Source organism: Cryptomeria japonica, chromosome 10, assembly GCF_030272615.1.
Source record: "Cryptomeria japonica chromosome 10, Sugi_1.0, whole genome shotgun sequence".
Classification (NCBI taxonomy): domain Eukaryota; kingdom Viridiplantae; phylum Streptophyta; class Pinopsida; order Cupressales; family Cupressaceae; genus Cryptomeria; species Cryptomeria japonica.
The window spans coordinates 273,475,155-273,493,679 of NC_081414.1; the positions used below are offsets into that span (position 1 = coordinate 273,475,155).

Genomic DNA, 18,525 nt, shown 5'->3' on the forward strand with positions numbered 1-18,525 from the left:
GAAGTTTAAATCTCGACCTTTGATTTGGTTGATCCATCGATCTAGATGACATAACAATTGCCTTTTAAAAGTTTACATTAAATGACGACAAGCCTTCCTTTCTTAGAACAAATGGCATGATCAGGGACACGTGGCACAATCACATAGGTTCATGAGAACAAAAATTCTAACAGTAGTCTTCTTGCGATGTTCAAAACATTGCCATGTGGACAAGGTTGGCCCCAAAGTATTGACTGGAAGGTGTGGGACGATTTTGTAGTTTCGCAAGCCTCAAGATAAAGGAAGTCTTTGACATGTGAAACCAATGATAGAATGCCACCTAGAATGATTCTGGGCACAAGAATAATCTTCTAAGGTAGCGCATGGGGCCAAAGGACTTCACAATCTCGTGGGTATGGAAAGTGAGAAGACTCATGACATGCAAAATTGTGCAACCAATGAAAAGCCCTACGTACTCCAACATGGATAGCATCAAATATTCAACTGCACTTTCGCATCTTTGAGAGTTGGCCCCACCATTGAACCTACAAAACAAAGATTAGTAGTGATAAAAGAACAAGGTGGGCCTTGGGTGACACATGGGACCATTGTGCAGATTCATAACTTAGAAGGATGACAACTAGGATGACCTTGTGACAGACAAACTTGGTGTGCTATAATAACAGCTTAACACAAAGGGGTCCACCATAACTTTTGATTGAGCAGACAACTGAAGAGCACACGGTTATACTGAGAGGGGGGGAGGGTGAATCAGTATAACAACAAATTTCACCAACTTAAACTTTTTCACCTTCAATTACATGTATATAACTTATCTTATAAACATATTCATTGCTGATCAACATTCACATGTGATATAACTATTATGAACACAAATAGAACACAAGATATATACGTGGAAACCCTTATGGGAGAAAACCACGGTAAATCAATGCTTTTATATATTTCTTCTTTTACAATGTTTTGTAGGCACCAACCCCTAACACTGTTTGTGAGCACCAACCCACTGGAAGCACCAACTCCCAAATTTGAATTTGTGAGCACCAACTCCCACTTCTGAATTTGTGAGCACCAACCCACTGGAAGCCAACTCCCCAATCCAGAATTAGTGAGCACCAACCCACTTCATATAAATCTGAATTTCCATCTTGACAATGTTGCTATCTCAACTGATGATGGACGCTTAATTCCTTTCTTCAAACTGCTATGATGAACATTACTAACCAGTCATATAAACCTGGCCACACTTACCTTATCAATCTGTGATACAAATCAGTTTATAAACTTTTCACAAATCCATCTTATAATCTGCCTATTAAGTCTGCTTCATAAATTTGCTTGAATTTGCTTCACAAATCTGCTATAATCTCCTCCTAATAATTCTGATAAACTCATCACACTTACTCAAAAATCCTTTATGAATCTGCACACAATCCTTCATAAATCTGCTGTAAATATTTCCTGAATCTGTCTACACAAATCTACAGAAATTTGCATTCAATAATCTTCTATAATGTTTTCAATCTGTACATAATCTTTTCTATAACTCTGCCATAAAACTATCGCAAATCTGCCCATATAAAGCTCTCACAAATCTGGAATGATCTTCTATATATTCTTATTCAGCCTGTTCATGTTCCTTTTGTATATCTGAATAAATTTCCTTTATGTCTGTATTTATACTCTTTACATCTGCTTTATCTTAATTTCTTATTCTGCTGTATACATCTTCAAAACTTCCATGCATTCATCCAAAATATATTCTTTTATTTTATTCTTCACACTCCACCCATTACTCTCACTCAACACATCATATTTTCCACACACTTATTCTGAAAATTATTTCAGAATTATACTTTCAACATTATACTCACGTCTACCACACACTCACACATTCTTCACTCAAATCTACAATAATATATATCTTCATATTTCTTTTCTCAAAGAATGTCCCTCCTTAAGAGACACCACATTTCCTAAGAGATACAACTCTTAATAACAAACATTAGTTTATTTTAAACTTGGATCAATTGTATCTTTTAAATCGCACCTCTTCATGACGCAAGGAGTTAACTTTAATTTACATTATTTCATTACTAATGAGTGCCAAACCTTTTCCCTTTTCGATTAACTTGATCATTGCTATATGACACTAGCTTTCTTAACACCTGTTCGCATACATGTCTTTTATACCTGTTCATACATGATCACTGTGTTTATATCTGCCACGTCTCTGTTATTACTGCTCCCTTGATTATTCACAAAGAACACTTAATTGTTCTTTAGCAAATTATATTTATCTTGATCGATCACCATTATTATTAATGCCATCTGCTGTATATTCACTTTCTCATTTGTAGTCGGCATGGTCAAATGGCATTTGTTTATATTAACCACCTCCTAATAATTTGTATGATGTCATATTATCGCTGCTATATTATATAAGTCTCTGATAAAATACAAAGAAAGTCCGATATGAAAAAGTCTCCAATATCGTCGACTTTAAACTAAACCTCCAACCTTCTATTTGTCGTCACCAAGGAGAGTCTCTATGCTTATGAGCTTGGACCGCACCTTATTTGTCTTCAGTTAATTGCCATACTTTGATGTTAAGTGTTGGCTTTAATCAATATTATTTCATGGTAGCCTGGCCCATCGACTTCACTAGACTCTTCATTTGCACCCGTTGTCTTAAGAATCACTTCTTTTTCTCCATTAAGTCTCTGTTATTAAATTGATTGCCACATGTTTGAAACTGATAACACTTTTTCTATCATGAAGACATAAGGACGCTGACTATTGCATTGTCAATTAGTCACCATAATCTAAAACAGATTGCTTGCCATCTGTTGATCACTGTCTTTGTTACTTCCTTATTATCCTTTTACGTAAGATTATGTCTTTAGTGGGGGCTCTAACATTAAGAGGTGGGCCCCATAAATTTGTCTTCTAGTGGGAGCTCTAACATGAGGAGGTGGGCCCATAAGTTTTGTCTTTTAGTGTTTTTTATTTTTATTTTATTCCAATAACTTTGTCTTATGTGGTTTGCTGTCTTCCTCTTTGAATAAACTAACCAATCACTGGTTTTTCACAATTTGTCTTTTCTTTAACAGATCAGCAAATTACTAACCAATCACTGGTCCATTGTATATTCACTGTTCTTTCATAGATATATATACATTTGTTATCTTTGCATAATTCTGGGTACTATATCAAGAAAATATGAATATACCAGGTGCAGGCTGTAATATGCCAAGCTTCTGATGTGCTGATGCTGTCATCTACTCTTCATATATAAATCTGAATCAGAACTGAAATTACTTTTAGACTTTATTATCATATATCTTTGTTTCTTAACATCTTGTCATTAAGATCTAATTAATGCTTCTAACAAACACGTTGTCCTCAAAACAGATCACACCCTTCCAATCATCATCACACTTCTTATGCTGACTTTATGTATACAGATTAATACTGTCATACGATCTCTCTCTCTCACACTATATATATATATATATATATTTATATACACTGTAGATATATATATCAACATCTGTGTTACCATCTGCTGTAGTATATGTATTCATAATCACTGTATCATCACAGTATCGAGGCATAATGTAAGCATAGTAATCCAATATGTTCATCAATCTCCATAGCATGATATGTTCATCAATCTCCATGAATCAACAAATTCCTTGACATCAATGACAACATTTTCATCAACAACAAGGCATATCACGATTTTGCTAGAAAGGAAAATGCTTTGAAGATGGACTTGTGAAACTGCAAAACCAATTATACTATGCAACATGAACAAAGGGTGGGGACTACCAACGGGAGCCTGGTAAAGATGACTTAAGTTGCTTAAAATGCACGTGAAATAGTGAGAACACTAGAGACTTAGAAATAAAGGGTCTGACCACCAAATGATAAAAAAGGCTTCAAAGGACAACCTAAGTGGGAATTTAACTGACGTAATAGGTTAACATAAAATTAGAAAAATTAGCATAGTACCATTAACACAGGGCTTAGGGTCTTAGTAAAAACAGGGAAATAAACCTTTAACTTTGCAAAAGCACCATCATATGGCACATACTCAACAATGCAAAGGGGATCAGGAGTCAAAGCTACTGTTTGACTTGTGCCATGTTAGAAGGGAGGAGAAACTCCAAACCTCTGACAAAGAATTTTGTAAGGACTATATGGCCAACCTATGATATAGTGTGTATAATTCAAATTTGGGCCTTAGTGCCATTTTGGGTTTGGGCCAACCAGTTTGTTCTTTCGAGGGGTAGCATATAAAACTAGGAAAACATTTCAATTGTGGGCATCAATCTCATGTTATCGTATTTTTTAGGCACTTGGTGTTCAAGTGATCTTCTATGGATAGAAACCCATAGGAGATTGTGAGTAGTGGACAAAAAGCCATTAATTGCTGGAATTAGAGGAGAAAAACCCATTAGTTCTTGAAGGCATTCTCACCTAGGTAGTGCATTGAAGATTCAAGGAGTTTTAGGGAAGTTTGGTTGTTCATTTGAGCGTTGTTTGTTCCGAAGTTGTACTTCTTGTTGTTGTTCTAGTGATTGTTATTGAAATGATGATTCGATGTTGCTATTAATTAAGGAGAGGAATGCTCGTTATTTAGAAAATTAGAAGATGATTTTTCCATAATGGAAGTGATTGAGAATAGAAACACAAAAGACAAAGGAAACTTTCTAAAAGTAACTGAAGACGAAAGATATAAACAAAATTTTCTAAATACTAACTAAATGACTCAGATGAAAATTATATATTTTTTTACAATTATTTTAATACTCTCCCTTAATGGTCATGCTCTAACTAACCTACAAAAGACTAGACAAAATCTGCAGGTCATTTGGTCACGAATGCATACAAGGCTGCCTCCTCCTCAGAACGCTGTTTGCCACATACGGGTAAACGATTAAATGCAAAAAGTAAATGCACAGAACATAATGGAAATATATTAAATAACTAGTCTCTGTATTTATTCAACAGTCCATGTACGTCAAGTGCTTATAACATTAAACCCCAAACACCACTATCATGATGATACTAAGAAGGAATGGTATGCAATATATAATACCCGAAGGGGTGCGACCAATCGTCGCATCCAACTGCCCTTCGGGACGACTAACTAACTGACTGCCGTAACTCATTATTACCGACGACAACATAACATAATGATTATTCCTGGCAACATCATCTCCCCCAAGAAAAGAAGTTGTCTCCGGACGACTTAATACAAAATAGAGATGACATTAAACAAAACCAAGGTAGAGAACTACTGACGCTAGTCGAGCCCGGAACTTATACACCTGCTGCGTCCTCGCTTGAAAACCCTTTTCTACTACCATCCGATGCTCAAGTGCGGATGTCACCATTATTGCTTCTGCAAGGAGTTCTTTTTTTTCCTTGACATCACAGTCCTCCGGTGCCTAAACCAAACTTGTCTACAAAACATGCTTTTCAGTCTCAGCCTCCACCAACTGCTACTCAAATGATACTGTCTCCCTAGCCAATTTGTCCTCAATAGCCACCCGTGCTGCCCTCTCGGCATCCAACTCCTGGGTACGCTAAGCGAAGTTTCACGCTAGTACTGCCTCCAACCTGGTGGTCAGCTCCTCCTGAGCCCTCTGTGCATCCACCAAGGCAACCTCTCGTCCAGCCGAGACATACTCCGAGTTCCTCAAAGCGTACCATTCATGCTTGGAAGTGGCCACAACCTTCGGGCACAAAGGCTACGAGACACCTCAAATCCTCCATCACACTCCCCAAAGTTTGATAACTGAACTGAATAACTCCTTGGTGCTGTACGACTTCGCGTGCCTGCAATGCTTTCTCTCAAACTTTGTTTGTACCTCCAAATCCGTCTCCCTCTACGTCTTACGGCTTCTCGCCAATGCTGAGCTTCAGGCTTCTTTCTCACAGTACGGGACAACCCAACACTTATCGTGACTTCTCTGATGCCCTTTGCCCAACTCAAATAGTGTATTGTAGCTCAAAAATAAATTGGGGGTTTGGGGGCAGTGCCCCAGCAGGGTCGAGGGGCAGCGCCCCTCGCAGGGTCCTGGCTCCAGACTCCATCGAATGATTTTAAATCTGGTCGTCGTTTTTTTTTTACCACCCATCACCACAGTTTATCCCTGCCGTGCCGTGGTATTTTTCCTTTCACCCTCTTTTAAACCGCTGTTGCTGTTGCCGTGCTCCTTCAGGGCTACGGACTATAATGTCCTGAGCTCGTACAGAGGTTATCTGTCGTACGATGGAGTGGTCTGTCGTACGGTGGTTGAGCCGTACTGCGACTGGGTCACTCGAAGCTGTGTGTCGTACGGTGTCTGGGAAGGTCGTATGGTGGATATTGTTTGGCCGTGCAGGTGTACGGTAGGTGAACACCCTCCGAGGCCGGTGACTTCCGTCGACGGTGGTCCACCGTACGATGTCCCACCGCACGATGGTGCTCCGTACAGTGTCCCACCGCACGGTGGTTCCACCACCACTTTTTTTCTCAATATTTTATTTTATTTTATAATTTTTTTTTTCCTAATCTAATTGTCGAGAGTCTTTGGCTCGGGTCCCATGCCTTTGGGATTGCCCTTCATCCTTCTCGGTTTGCCTCGCCCGAGTCTCGCGCTTTGGTCCCGTGCCTCTCGAGTCGCCTGCCCGGCCTCTTGAGTCCCCTTCCATCCTCTTGGGTCCCCCTCCGGATTCTCAGGTGTCCTTCCGGCCTCTCGGGTCCCCTGCACGCTTCTCATGGTAGGGTTTCAATTTGGACCCGTTGATGGCAAGTCTATTTTCAATGGCCATCCGAAGACCTGGAACCATAAATTCTACAGGAACCACGGTCTCCTTCCCGTACATAAGAAGAAGAAGAATAATAAAGATTTTGAAGGCTGTGGCCTTCCACACAGGGTTCCAATTGTTGCCGACACGAATGATCTTGGGATTATCTACATCACCGAGGTTTGGGGCGTCTCCCTTCCAATATTCTCTGTATTCTGGCAGGTACACCTCCTCTGTTGCTTGTTCTAGTTCCTCTACTTCGAGCCTGTAGCTCTAGAACATTTCGTAATCCTCCATTTGCTAGTGGAAGAGCCCATTCAATGACCCCGTCTCATCCTCGGAGCACTCTCGTAGTTTGAGAATCCCTTCGTCGTTGGGCTCCCTGCAGCCCCGTCCTTTGTTCGTTAGGTTGTCTTCTCCTTCACCCTCCTATTCCGAAGATGATTCCAGTTCCTCACTAACCAACTGTGTCTCGAGGTCTATGATAAACTTCCTTCCTCCATTCTCCATAGACAGAGTGTTCTTCCAGTTGTGGGTGGCCTTGGTTGCCACCAACCACCCTCTCCCTAAGATCGCATCATACCCTTTTTTCTTTAGTGGGATTACCAAAAAGTCCAATATGAAGGGTTGTGTCCCGATGGTAACTTGCTGGCCCATTAGTGTCCTGATGTGTTTGATTCCATGCTGATTTGCTCCCAACAGATTGAATGTAGATGGCCACAACGTCAGCTTCCTCAGCTTCTGCTAGGTTTCTTCTGGAAGAACATTCACTCCTGATCCACCATCGACGATGGTATCGGTTAGAATGGTGCCAAGGATACCCATCTCCACAATGGCCGGGTTCCTTCCAGTGTTAACTGCCAGCAGCATGGGGTCTATTGCAGACCCCCCAGGAACATCTGTGCGGTGGTTGGTATTGGTGTATGGTTGGGAGAGATTATTCAGCAACGTCGTTCGTAATTGAGGCATCGTCTGGAGGAGGTCGTGTACCTTCACAGGCACCTCTAGTTTTAAAATTTGATTGAGTATAGCCTCCTCCGCCTTCGGTTGGCTGGAAGTACCCGCCGTACCCTTTGCCTTCGCCCTTTCTTGTATCTCTTTCTCAATTTCTTCCCGTGCTTCCCGTACCATTCGCTTCTCCGTCTCCGGGTCTGGGCACATTGCGTGTCTGGCTTGGTCGTGGGTTACGGCCAACACTTCCTCTTCTTTGGTTTCCTCGATATTGAGCAAGTTGACTCCAGACTTTGAGCAGGTGGCGTCTTCGTGGTCTCTCGGTCCGCACCATTTGCACAAATATTGTGTGGCCTTTCCCTTCGGCCAGTCTCGGGCGAAGTGCTCCCACTGGTTGCACGCTCTGCATTGTACCATCGATCGGCCTTTGGAGTCGTATTGGATCCGACTCCTTGTATTGTTATTGTTGTTTCGTCCTCTTCATCGGTTATCTCGGTAGCCTCCCGATGTTGCATTGTTGTTCGCTTGGGAGCTGCCGGTATCGCCCGATGTAGTTGGTTGTTCCTGTGTAAGCAATACTTGTTGGTTTCGTGTTTTCATGTTGTAGGGGCATTCCCTGGTGGGATGCCCCATCAACTGGCATATATCACAATAGGCCTTCTTTTGGTAGGAGCCTTTCGTGTGGCCGTCCGTCTTACATTCCGTGCACCAAAGCTCCCCTTCGTCGGTCTTGCTCGGACCTCCCTTCATAACCTTCAGCTCTTTCATCATCCTCAGCATGTCCTTCTGCAGGGCTTGCACCTTTTTGCCGGACTCGCCATCGCTGCTGCTTCCCCCGGGAAGAGTCATCATCCTCGGATGAGCTATCCTTCTTCTTTTTCTTCTTGGATGTCTTGGTCTCGCTCTTGAGATCCATCGCTCTATTATATGCATCTTCGTACGAGGTTGGTGGAACAATTTTCATCTTCTTCCGGATGGAGTGTTTCAGTCCCTCCACGAACCATCTCTTTTTCAACCCATCTGTTGGTTGACTCTCCATTTTCCCCAACAGTTCCTTGAGCTGTCGACTATAGGCTCGGACAGTCTCGTTCTTGTTCTGCTTTGTGCCATAGATTTCGGCTACTATTTCATTGTCGTCTCTGAGTAGGCGAAACTCTATCCCGAACTCCTTCTTCAGGTCGGGCCATGTGTCGACTTTGGCCTTATCCATATCTGAGTACTAGTTGTGTTACCCATTCGTCCTGGTCGGTAACACCGTTCGCTGACCATATGGTTTCGCAAGTGCGGCAATGGCGGACAGGATCTTCCTTCTCGTCGCCGTTGAACTTCGGCAACTTCTACTTACTTGCCATCCCACCGCTGGGTCTCGCTCCTCTGGTGCCTTGTGTGCTTGTACCTGGTGATCCTCCGCCTCCACCTCCTGCACCTGACCCTCCACTTGTGGGTCCTTTGGAGAAGGTTGTTGACATCGAACCGAACAAATTGCCTCCCGTACAGTACCCTTGTGCTCCCTCGACACTGTCGGTCGTATCGTCACCTTCAGTCGTCTCCCTCCAGTTGTCCTCCGAAATGGACAAGTTCTTTAGTAGGTCTCTGGTAGCGTCGATCAGCTTTAGACTTCGCCTTGTTTGTTCCACCAACTCTTCGCGACTTCTTACCCTACGGTGGTATTCTGGCAAACTATAGAGTTCTCCTTCGGCACCCTCCGTGACTCCTAGGTTCCCTTCGGGCAACCCTACGATAGTGTAGAGAGTGTAATTCTCTCTGTCTATCTCTGCCTCCGCAACCTCCGTGACACCTCCTGGGTTCCCTTTGAGCAACCCCTCGGTCGGTCATCCCTTGGCAAGCTGCCTTAGCCTATGCCTTCGTTCTATTTGTTGTCTGAGATTCAACGCTCTTTGTGCCACTTCCCATTCGTCACTTTGTATCTTTTTATTTTTGTTCTTATTTAGTATATTTGGCATAAATCACTTCCGTACATAACAAGCACATTTATTTTTATTTTGCCTTTCGGCCACGATTTATATCAACAGTGTGTTGGGATTATTATAGGGTTCAATTTCCCCTTCGCCTCTTGCCATCACACTCTGGGGCCCATGACGATTGTTCCGTTTGCGCGTCGTCGGCCTTTGGGTTAATCTCACCGATGGGTAGGCCCATCGTGTCTGTATGCCATCCGCTCCTTCCTTTCCTGAGTATGTCTAGGCAACGACGCCAAATGTTTGCCACATATGGGTAAACGATTGAATGCAGAAAGTAAATGCACAAAACATAATAGAAATATATTAAATAACTAGTCTCTGTATTAATTCAACAGTCCATGTACATCAAGTGCTTATAACATTAAACCCCAAATACCAATATCATGATGATACTAAGAAGGAATGGTATGCAATATATAATACCTGAAGGGGTGCGACCAACCGTCGCGTCCAAGTGCCCTTTAGGACGACTAACTAATTGACTGCGGTAACTCATTATTACCGACAACAACATAAACATAATATGACAACATACCATAATGATTATTCCTGGCAACAAACGCTCCGCGACATGAGCCTACTGCTGATACTCTCTACTTCTGTAAAACTTTTGGATATGACCATGTTTACCATAATCCTTCTACCACAACCCTTCCAACATGATGTTGGGTAATAAAGCCATCCCTCCCTTTATTTAGAGACATTGAGATTGGCTTCTCAAAACTTGTCATGATTTTTTTGGAAAAAAATCAGAAAACTCAGAAAACAACAACACTCAATGATTTTTTTGGAAAAAATCAGAAAACTCAGAAAACAGCATATGATTTTTTGTGGAAAAAACCAAAAAATCCTTAATGATTTATTGGAAAAAATTAGAAAACCGTCCAACAGAGAATAAACTCAAGATTTTTGTCTGAAAAAATCATGCGAAAAATGAACAGTGAAACCGCAATTTTTGAAGAGAATTGTGGAAAATGCTCCATGATTTTTTGTGGAGAAAAATCACAAAACCCATCCACGATTTTGAGGAAATTTTTTTACAAAACTCCCCAGTGAACTTTTCTCGTGGCCATCATGAGTAGTAAACAGAAATAAAAACTCCCTAACTTTTGTGGAAAGAATCAAGAAAAAACCTTCCATGATATTTTGTGGAAAAAAATCTAAAAAGATTCCTTGAAAAAGAACCTAAGCTCTGATACCATGAAACGATAAATTAAAGGTCCCTCAGTCTTTCTCTTTAAGTTTTGAATTGGTTGTTAGACTCTGACATTGTTCACATAATTTCCTTATATAAAAAATTACAAGACGATCTTAACGGAAACGATCGAGAATAGAAACACAAAAGACAGTTTGGAATCTTCCTAAAACTAAATAAAGACGAAAGACATAAACATAAGTTTCTATGTACCAACTTTATTTCCTTCCTTTAAAGGTCCCTCAGTCTTTCCCTTTAAGTTTTGAATTGGTTGTTAGACTTTGACATTGTTCACATAATTTCCTTACATAGAAAATTACAAGACAATCTCTCCATAATGGAAACGTTCGAGAATAGAAACACAAAAGACAGTTTGTAATCTTCCTCAAACTAACTAAAGACGAAAGACATAAACATACGTTTCTATATACCAACTTAATGAGTAAGATGACCATTGTATCAATATTGCAATATTATTTTAATAGTTATAAAAGTCCTATCCACATTAGAAACCACATGTTAATCAATACAAGTTATTGCTAGAGTTTGATCCAATTTGTGTGAATATATGTGATTGTGTAGCTAATTATGGATGTTTTTTGAATATGATTAATTGTTGATGTTTGGATATAATTTGGTGAAGTTTGTTGTTTTCATTGAAAATTTTGAAAAGGGACATTACATTAGTCTACCTATCCTTATTTGGAAAATGATATAATAAATGGTGGAGGAGGGTGTTAGGAAAATTACATCATTAGGTTTATTAGATTGAACATTAGCATACTGTGTGTATAGGATAATATAATATTATTGCTTGTATAAGTGTTCATTTGTATTATGAGTTTTTAATTATGATTTTTCAGAACTTGTCCATGTAAAGGAGTTGTTAGAGGAGCTCCCTTATAATATAGATGTTAGTCCTATAAATTAGGGTTATGTATTATTGAACAAACTGAATAGGAGCACATATTATTTTGTGTATAAAATTTGCAGGTTTCTATAACTTTTGGCCAAATTTCAATAAAATCCTCTGTTTCAGTGAAGTATGGCAAAGCATGTGAAACATCCTTCTTTGTGTGGAGTTAGGGATGACAATCATTCCTTTGTGTTGATGAAGTTTGGCAACCTTTTTATGAAGCTCCAGATATTATCTTCAACACTTTCATTACAGATCCTTTGAAATCACTCCAAAACTTTGACAACTTCTGAATGGTTTGAACTTGAAGACTTTTTCTTTGATTGATCTTCCTTTAATTTCAGAGGCAGCTAATATAATTTTGAAGAAATTGAAGAAGAGATGACGCTGATATTTTTGTTATATATTTCTGTAACTTAGAAAATCTTTCACTATAGAATCCAAAATCATTCCTTGGAACCTCTAAAAATTATATAAGAAGTCCCATTCTCAGGTTATGAACAGCAGAAGTGATTTTGCTTGAATTTTGAATGGATGATGACTTCTTTATTTACTTGTGCTTTCCAATCTGACTGACCAGTTCACTGCAGTTTGTTCTTTTTCTTTTTTTAAATTTTTTCCTTTTTTTTGAAGGACAGACCTTGTATAAAGGTGCACTTTCATTCACTTCCATGTTGAGGCACATCTTATTGAAATTTTCTTTTGAAGTTTCTTGGACCATTTTTGCTGACTTGATCACAGCTTTCTTTTTCTTTTCTATTTTTATTCATCTTTTTTGACCGGCTACAGCATTTTTCTTTTTTCTTTTCAATTTCCTATTTTAAAAAATGATTTTTTATGTTACCTATAAATTATTTTAGCAGTAATTATAATTTTAATTATATTTGAAAATATAAATTATCATTTTTAATTAATAATGGTTTATTAATTAAAAAATAATAGTAACATTTTTAGTTTTTAATTTTAGTTAAAATATCAAATAATAATTAATAATTATTTTTAATTTTAAGTAATTACTAATCATTACATTGTTTATTAGAATTAAAATTGATGGACAAGGTACAAACTTTGGACTTTTGACATACAAACTTCTTCACTCGGATGAAAACGACTATTTCTAATTGCAACTTTGACACAATTTGGTCATGATGACAAATTGGTGACACATGGTCGTCAAGTAGCACAATTAATAAATTTTGGATTGGGTGCAACACACTAGATTTCATCATTGCAAGCATCTTGGTGCCAGACTACTTCAATTTATAACAAACTCTATTAATGATTTTCCTTTATTCAAGTACCCAAATTGTCCCTCTTCCATTGAAATAGATCATCAACATGCTTACTATTGGAGGGATATATAGTAACAATATAGCTAGCTTACTTAGATATATCCTCCAAAACTGCCTAGCACCAAGTTGGATTTTCATGTTATGCATTTCTTATTGATTGTAAATGTGGTCATATGTATTGAGGATTCCCTTTGATCATCTGAGAGCATGCTGTCCATTATGAGTTAAATTTGACTCTTTATTTGATTCTTCATTTTCTTAAATTCATGGTTTGTCTATGATGCCCCCAAAAGGAAGCATGCATTCCTATGTAGCTATAATCAGTTGCCTTCGTGTCATCTTGGAGGTAGATAATGAGCGGTATTTTATTTTTAGGTTCCTTAAGCTAATATGAGAATGAGGGAGATACGTATGTTGATATAGAGATTCAAAGAGTTTTCTAACCAATTTCTTTCCATACTAAGATAAAAGGTGGTTGGCCCTTCTTCTTTACAAGGTTGTCAATACTACACATTGATCCTTACATGGACTGCTAGAGTTGTCATATCAATCACCTCCTCCGTTCAACTCACTTCAGGGACTGTGAATGATTGACATTTGCTATGTCTGATTCACATTCAAATAAGCATATTGTTACTAGAGTGCCCAAAGTCTCCAAATCGCAATCTAGGTGAAGTGCATTTGCTGTATATTGGCATTGAAGGCCTTTCTCTTTTTAGAGGGTTGGATCACATATGGATGTACATACTAGTTTTTTTCCTACAAGTGGTTCATTTGCATGGATGTTTGAATACATCCAATTGCACCAGACTTCCTTCGAAGATTGTTCTGCTTGTCCCCATCGGCATTGGACACTTCTCTATGAGGATTATCAATTCATGTATTGACCATTTGACGAAGATAGATGATGTTGTTGTTGGTTTGTTGGGCTCGATCCTTTGTACATGCTTATGACATTTACCTTTTGCTTTGTCATAATCTCTTGTTCTCATCTTTGTAGGCTCCTTGTCCTACCATCACAGGCTTAAATGCACTTAGTGAGCTTGAATTTGGTTTGTTTTAGGTTTTTCCCATGGTTATATTTCCATTTCTTTTGTGCTTATTATCTCGTTACTATTTTGTAATCTAGGTTTGGTTACACTATTGCTTTTATATTAAGATTGAATGTACATTTTGGGCTACAATGATCTATTTTTCGTTGTGGACATTAATATTGATTAAAGCTTGCTAACCGACAATAAAACTTGATTTTGCATTGCTTAAATTCTAACTTTTTAAATTTGCATAGAGTTTCTATTGTGTAAACAATTGTTAGTTTTGTTGGATGCGTTATTAAACATTTTACTTGTAAAATGGATACTAGTGATTAGCTGGAAAACATTAAACATATGAACTTAGATTTGGTCTTCCTTTGGAAGGGCTTATAATGTGTGTAGTTTTCATTAATGTGATTTGGATATGAAGTTTATAGATCTTCAGTAGCAAGGTTATGTGAAATAGAATTGAATCTGTGTCTTTATTCCTTAACTACTTTTGTTGTCTCTTTTAGTTGTATATGCATCTCATTCTTTCATATTTTTTGCAGTCCTTTTATCACTCTTTATTCTGACCTCACTTGCAATAGTATATCCTATATTTAGATGTTGCATTTTCTGCCTCAGAATTACTGCATGTGAGGATTTTTCTTCCAAAAAAATTGATTTGTGTGCAGCCTGTTTCAATTTGATACATGACGTTTTATTGCTATATATGCGTATGGCTGTGTAAGTTGTTTCAAAAGAAAGGTTTCACCTTCCTTTAATATAGAAAATGAATGCTAGATGGAGGGTAGGAGATGCGACTTGATGTGAAATGGTAATATATCTGATATTTATCTATGAGCTTGTTTCTTGTGCAGGAAAGGCTTGAGGAGCAACTTTTTGACATTCAAACTCTTCGTGATAAGATGATGCAAGGTTTGACTTCTTTCATGTACAACAGTGTTGGATTATTTCTTGTGAAAGATTATTCAGGCAAAATATTATGGTAATTGACATATGCTATTATGAAATTTGCTTTCCTTAAATTATTGAATTAGACTGCATGAAGGGTTGGGAGGCAAAAAATGACTCTATTCCATGGTGTTAGAGATCATATCCCATAAAATTCCAGGAACAATTACTGTTATTACACTTCACGTGGGCAGCAATGATTGAATAATCCTAAAGCCATTTTTGGTAGAAGCAGACGACTGTAGGGATTTGCTTCATATATCATCGTTAGCTACAAGAAAATTGCAAATGTGAATCAGGCCATGTTATAGTTATCAGCAAAAGATACTAACATGGAGTTCTCATGTTTCTCTTTTCACTCGATTAAGCTTCTGCACAAATATACATTTGACCCTTCCAGTTGATTTCTATCTTGGGGAAAGCAGAGGATTGTAGATAATTCCTTGATATGTTTTGCTAACTACAAGAAAATTGTAAATGCAAATCAGGCAGTGCTGTAGCTTGTTATCATAGGATACTAACGTGGACTATTAATTTTTATGTTTTCAATTAATTGTTGAAGCTTCCATACAAATTAACAGCATTAACCTTCTTATTGCTTTCTCTTTTTAACTAGTACAACTTTATGCTTTTCTAAAAATATTTTATACTACCATACATGACTTACATTTTATGTTAAAAACCTAGGTTGCCGGTTCGGGTTCAGGCACCGGTTCAGGTTCAAAGAACTGGTACGCTGGTACAGCAAAATTTTGAAAAGAGGTTTGGGTTCGTTAGTACAAAAACATGTAAATTATATATATATATATATATATATATATATATATATATATATATATATATATATATATATGTGCAGCCTATAAGCATGAATTAAGATTAGCATGTCACATAGCATCATATAAACAACAAAACCAACATAAACTTGTAATCATAGCATCATGATCATACCATAACAGCATCATATGCATCAAGTTTAATATCAAAATGATAAAATATTCAAGTATCATTGTTTCAACTTTCAACAATTTAAAGTTTGATCATCAAATTGATTTTCTAATTCATCATCCTCATTCTCATCCTCCTCATCATTGACATTGACATTGACATTAGCTGAATCAATGCCAATGTTGGTGTTGGAAATAAGCCACACCCGGACCGACGATGGATTGGTCCAAGAGGGGCCAGTAGCTCAGTGGTAGAACACTTGTAATGTCCCTACTAGTTAGAGATCATTGTCCTGCAAAACAGATTGTTAGAATACAACATATATATATATATATAACTAATTTAACTTGCAATTTAACTTTAAAATACTTAATTACATAATCACAATTCTCATCAATTAAAAAGGATACGAATGCCATATGAAGATATGTCATTTGGCGGCCGTGAGGCTCGCCTTCTTGGAACCCATCTTGGTTCCAAGCCCTCTAGGAAGTCGAAGGTGAACTCGACTCCTGTCTTGAATGTAACTTCTTACATCCAAGCCCTCCAGGAAATCGAAGGTTAATTCGATTCCTGTCTTCTTACACCCAAGCCATCCAAGGAGGACCCTATGTCCATTCCTTGCCTTGGGTGATGCACCTCATCACCCAAGTCCTCAGAGGGGACCGGCCAGATCCGTTTCTTCTTGGTGAACTTAGTCAACCAAGCCATACATATGCATATAGGTATTTAGTATATATACTGCCCTAAGGATTATCATAATCCCTTCCTTAGACTAAGGGAGTTTCCTCCCTATAGCCTCCAACATGTGATTACATTTATAATACGTTTTTGCATTTTATTATTATTTTCCTATTCCATAATTCACATGTACATATTCCTGATTTAACATGTATTCTCTACACATATTCATAAAAATGTTCATTAATCAATATTCACCTTTATTTCTTAACATACATTCCTACTATTCCTGATATGTATTTACTACTTATGTTTATTACACATTCCTAAGCATCTTTCATTAACCTATGTATTCAGATGTTCATTATTTATATATATTAATATATATATTAAACTATTCATTGTATTCTTTAATATATATATTAATTGTTATTATTTATATTTATTTACACCTACAATATGGGACACCTCTTACCTGTCTGCGCCCGCAGTCTGGTCTCCAATCTGCAGTTCCCTCTGATCCCTATTTTCCTTAATGCCCGCGCTGTCTTTCCTTCCCCCCCTTTTTGAATCTATGTGTTCATGCCTTAATATATCTTATAGCTTGAATGGTTCGCACCTCTTCATAAGCAATGAAAGACATATCTCCTCCCAACGTGTCTCTATAACAATTGGTTTGCTATCCAAGGGCTCCTGATTAGTTTCCTTAACATAATCTCTTCTTAATTGTTGTTATCTTAAGGAATAACAATTGGTCTTTTAATCGCTGGAATACTTAAATATTCTTTTTGCTAATTATGATAGCTTTATGTAGATTCATTCCTTTATCGTTGGTGACATAATCGTTGCTACATCTTTTCTTATTATTATTGCTCATCTGATTCAGATGATCGCTGGTCTTCATATCGATGGCTGGTAATCGTTGTTTAGTTGATATCGTACTTCCACATAAGATATCGATTAATGGATGACTTTCGTAGTCATTGCTTACTATTCTTTAACGCTGCTTTATTTGTGTGATACCATACAAATTATTAATTTATATGGTGGCTTATATTAATCATACGATACGTAACTTATAATATTACTTATATTTCCATATATTGCTTACTGTGAGGGGACAATCTCTGACACCCTCTGGTTGTTGTTTGCTGAAGGCTGGGACTTAAGTGATGAAATTACCTTTAATGTTCCATAATATATTTCGGTGGTGAACAATTACTAATCAATCTAAAACATTGTTTTCAAGCTGGTGTTAAGTATCTTTTTATTAATGATGTGTCATCAACTAGACTCTAATATTCGCTGTTTGTATATAGATAGTTAACTTCTCTACTTCGTATTATTGAGATAATACCGTGTCACCCCATCTTCCTATTCTGCTTCGTAGCTTTCATTCTCTCTTTTATACATGTATTGGCAGACAAATCTGATGCATGTCAGATTGGGTCTGCCACTATGTGTTTATTTAATACTTATTTAATAGCAATTAATATTGTTTGTAAATTAATATTATATTTAATAATTTATTATTATTGAGATAAATGGTTATTCCTTATTTAATAATTTATTGCTGATAGAAATAAATGGATGATTAATCCATGCTAAATAAGTGTATTGATATTTAAATTAATTTAATTTATATGTCTATTCTTTTGTATTTTAATTTTATTATCATTTATTATTGAATATATAAATTATGTTCATAATATATAATATTTAAATCATGCTCATAAATAATACTTAATTAATGAATTCTAAATAA

At 37.6% G+C, this 18,525-nt stretch overlaps 1 protein-coding gene across 5 annotated transcripts in view; it reads left to right on the forward strand.

The window, feature by feature from the left end:
• Positions 1–18,525, forward strand: part of LOC131035487 (nuclear pore complex protein NUP214) — a 157,765-nt gene that overhangs the window by 82,534 nt on the left and 56,706 nt on the right. For all 5 annotated transcript variants that reach the window (XM_057967194.2, XM_057967193.2, XM_057967195.2 and 2 more), the window contains one exon: positions 15,038–15,095. In XM_057967194.2, coding sequence (XP_057823177.2) covers positions 15,038–15,095 — 58 coding nt within the window. The remainder of the gene's footprint in view (positions 1–15,037; positions 15,096–18,525) is intronic.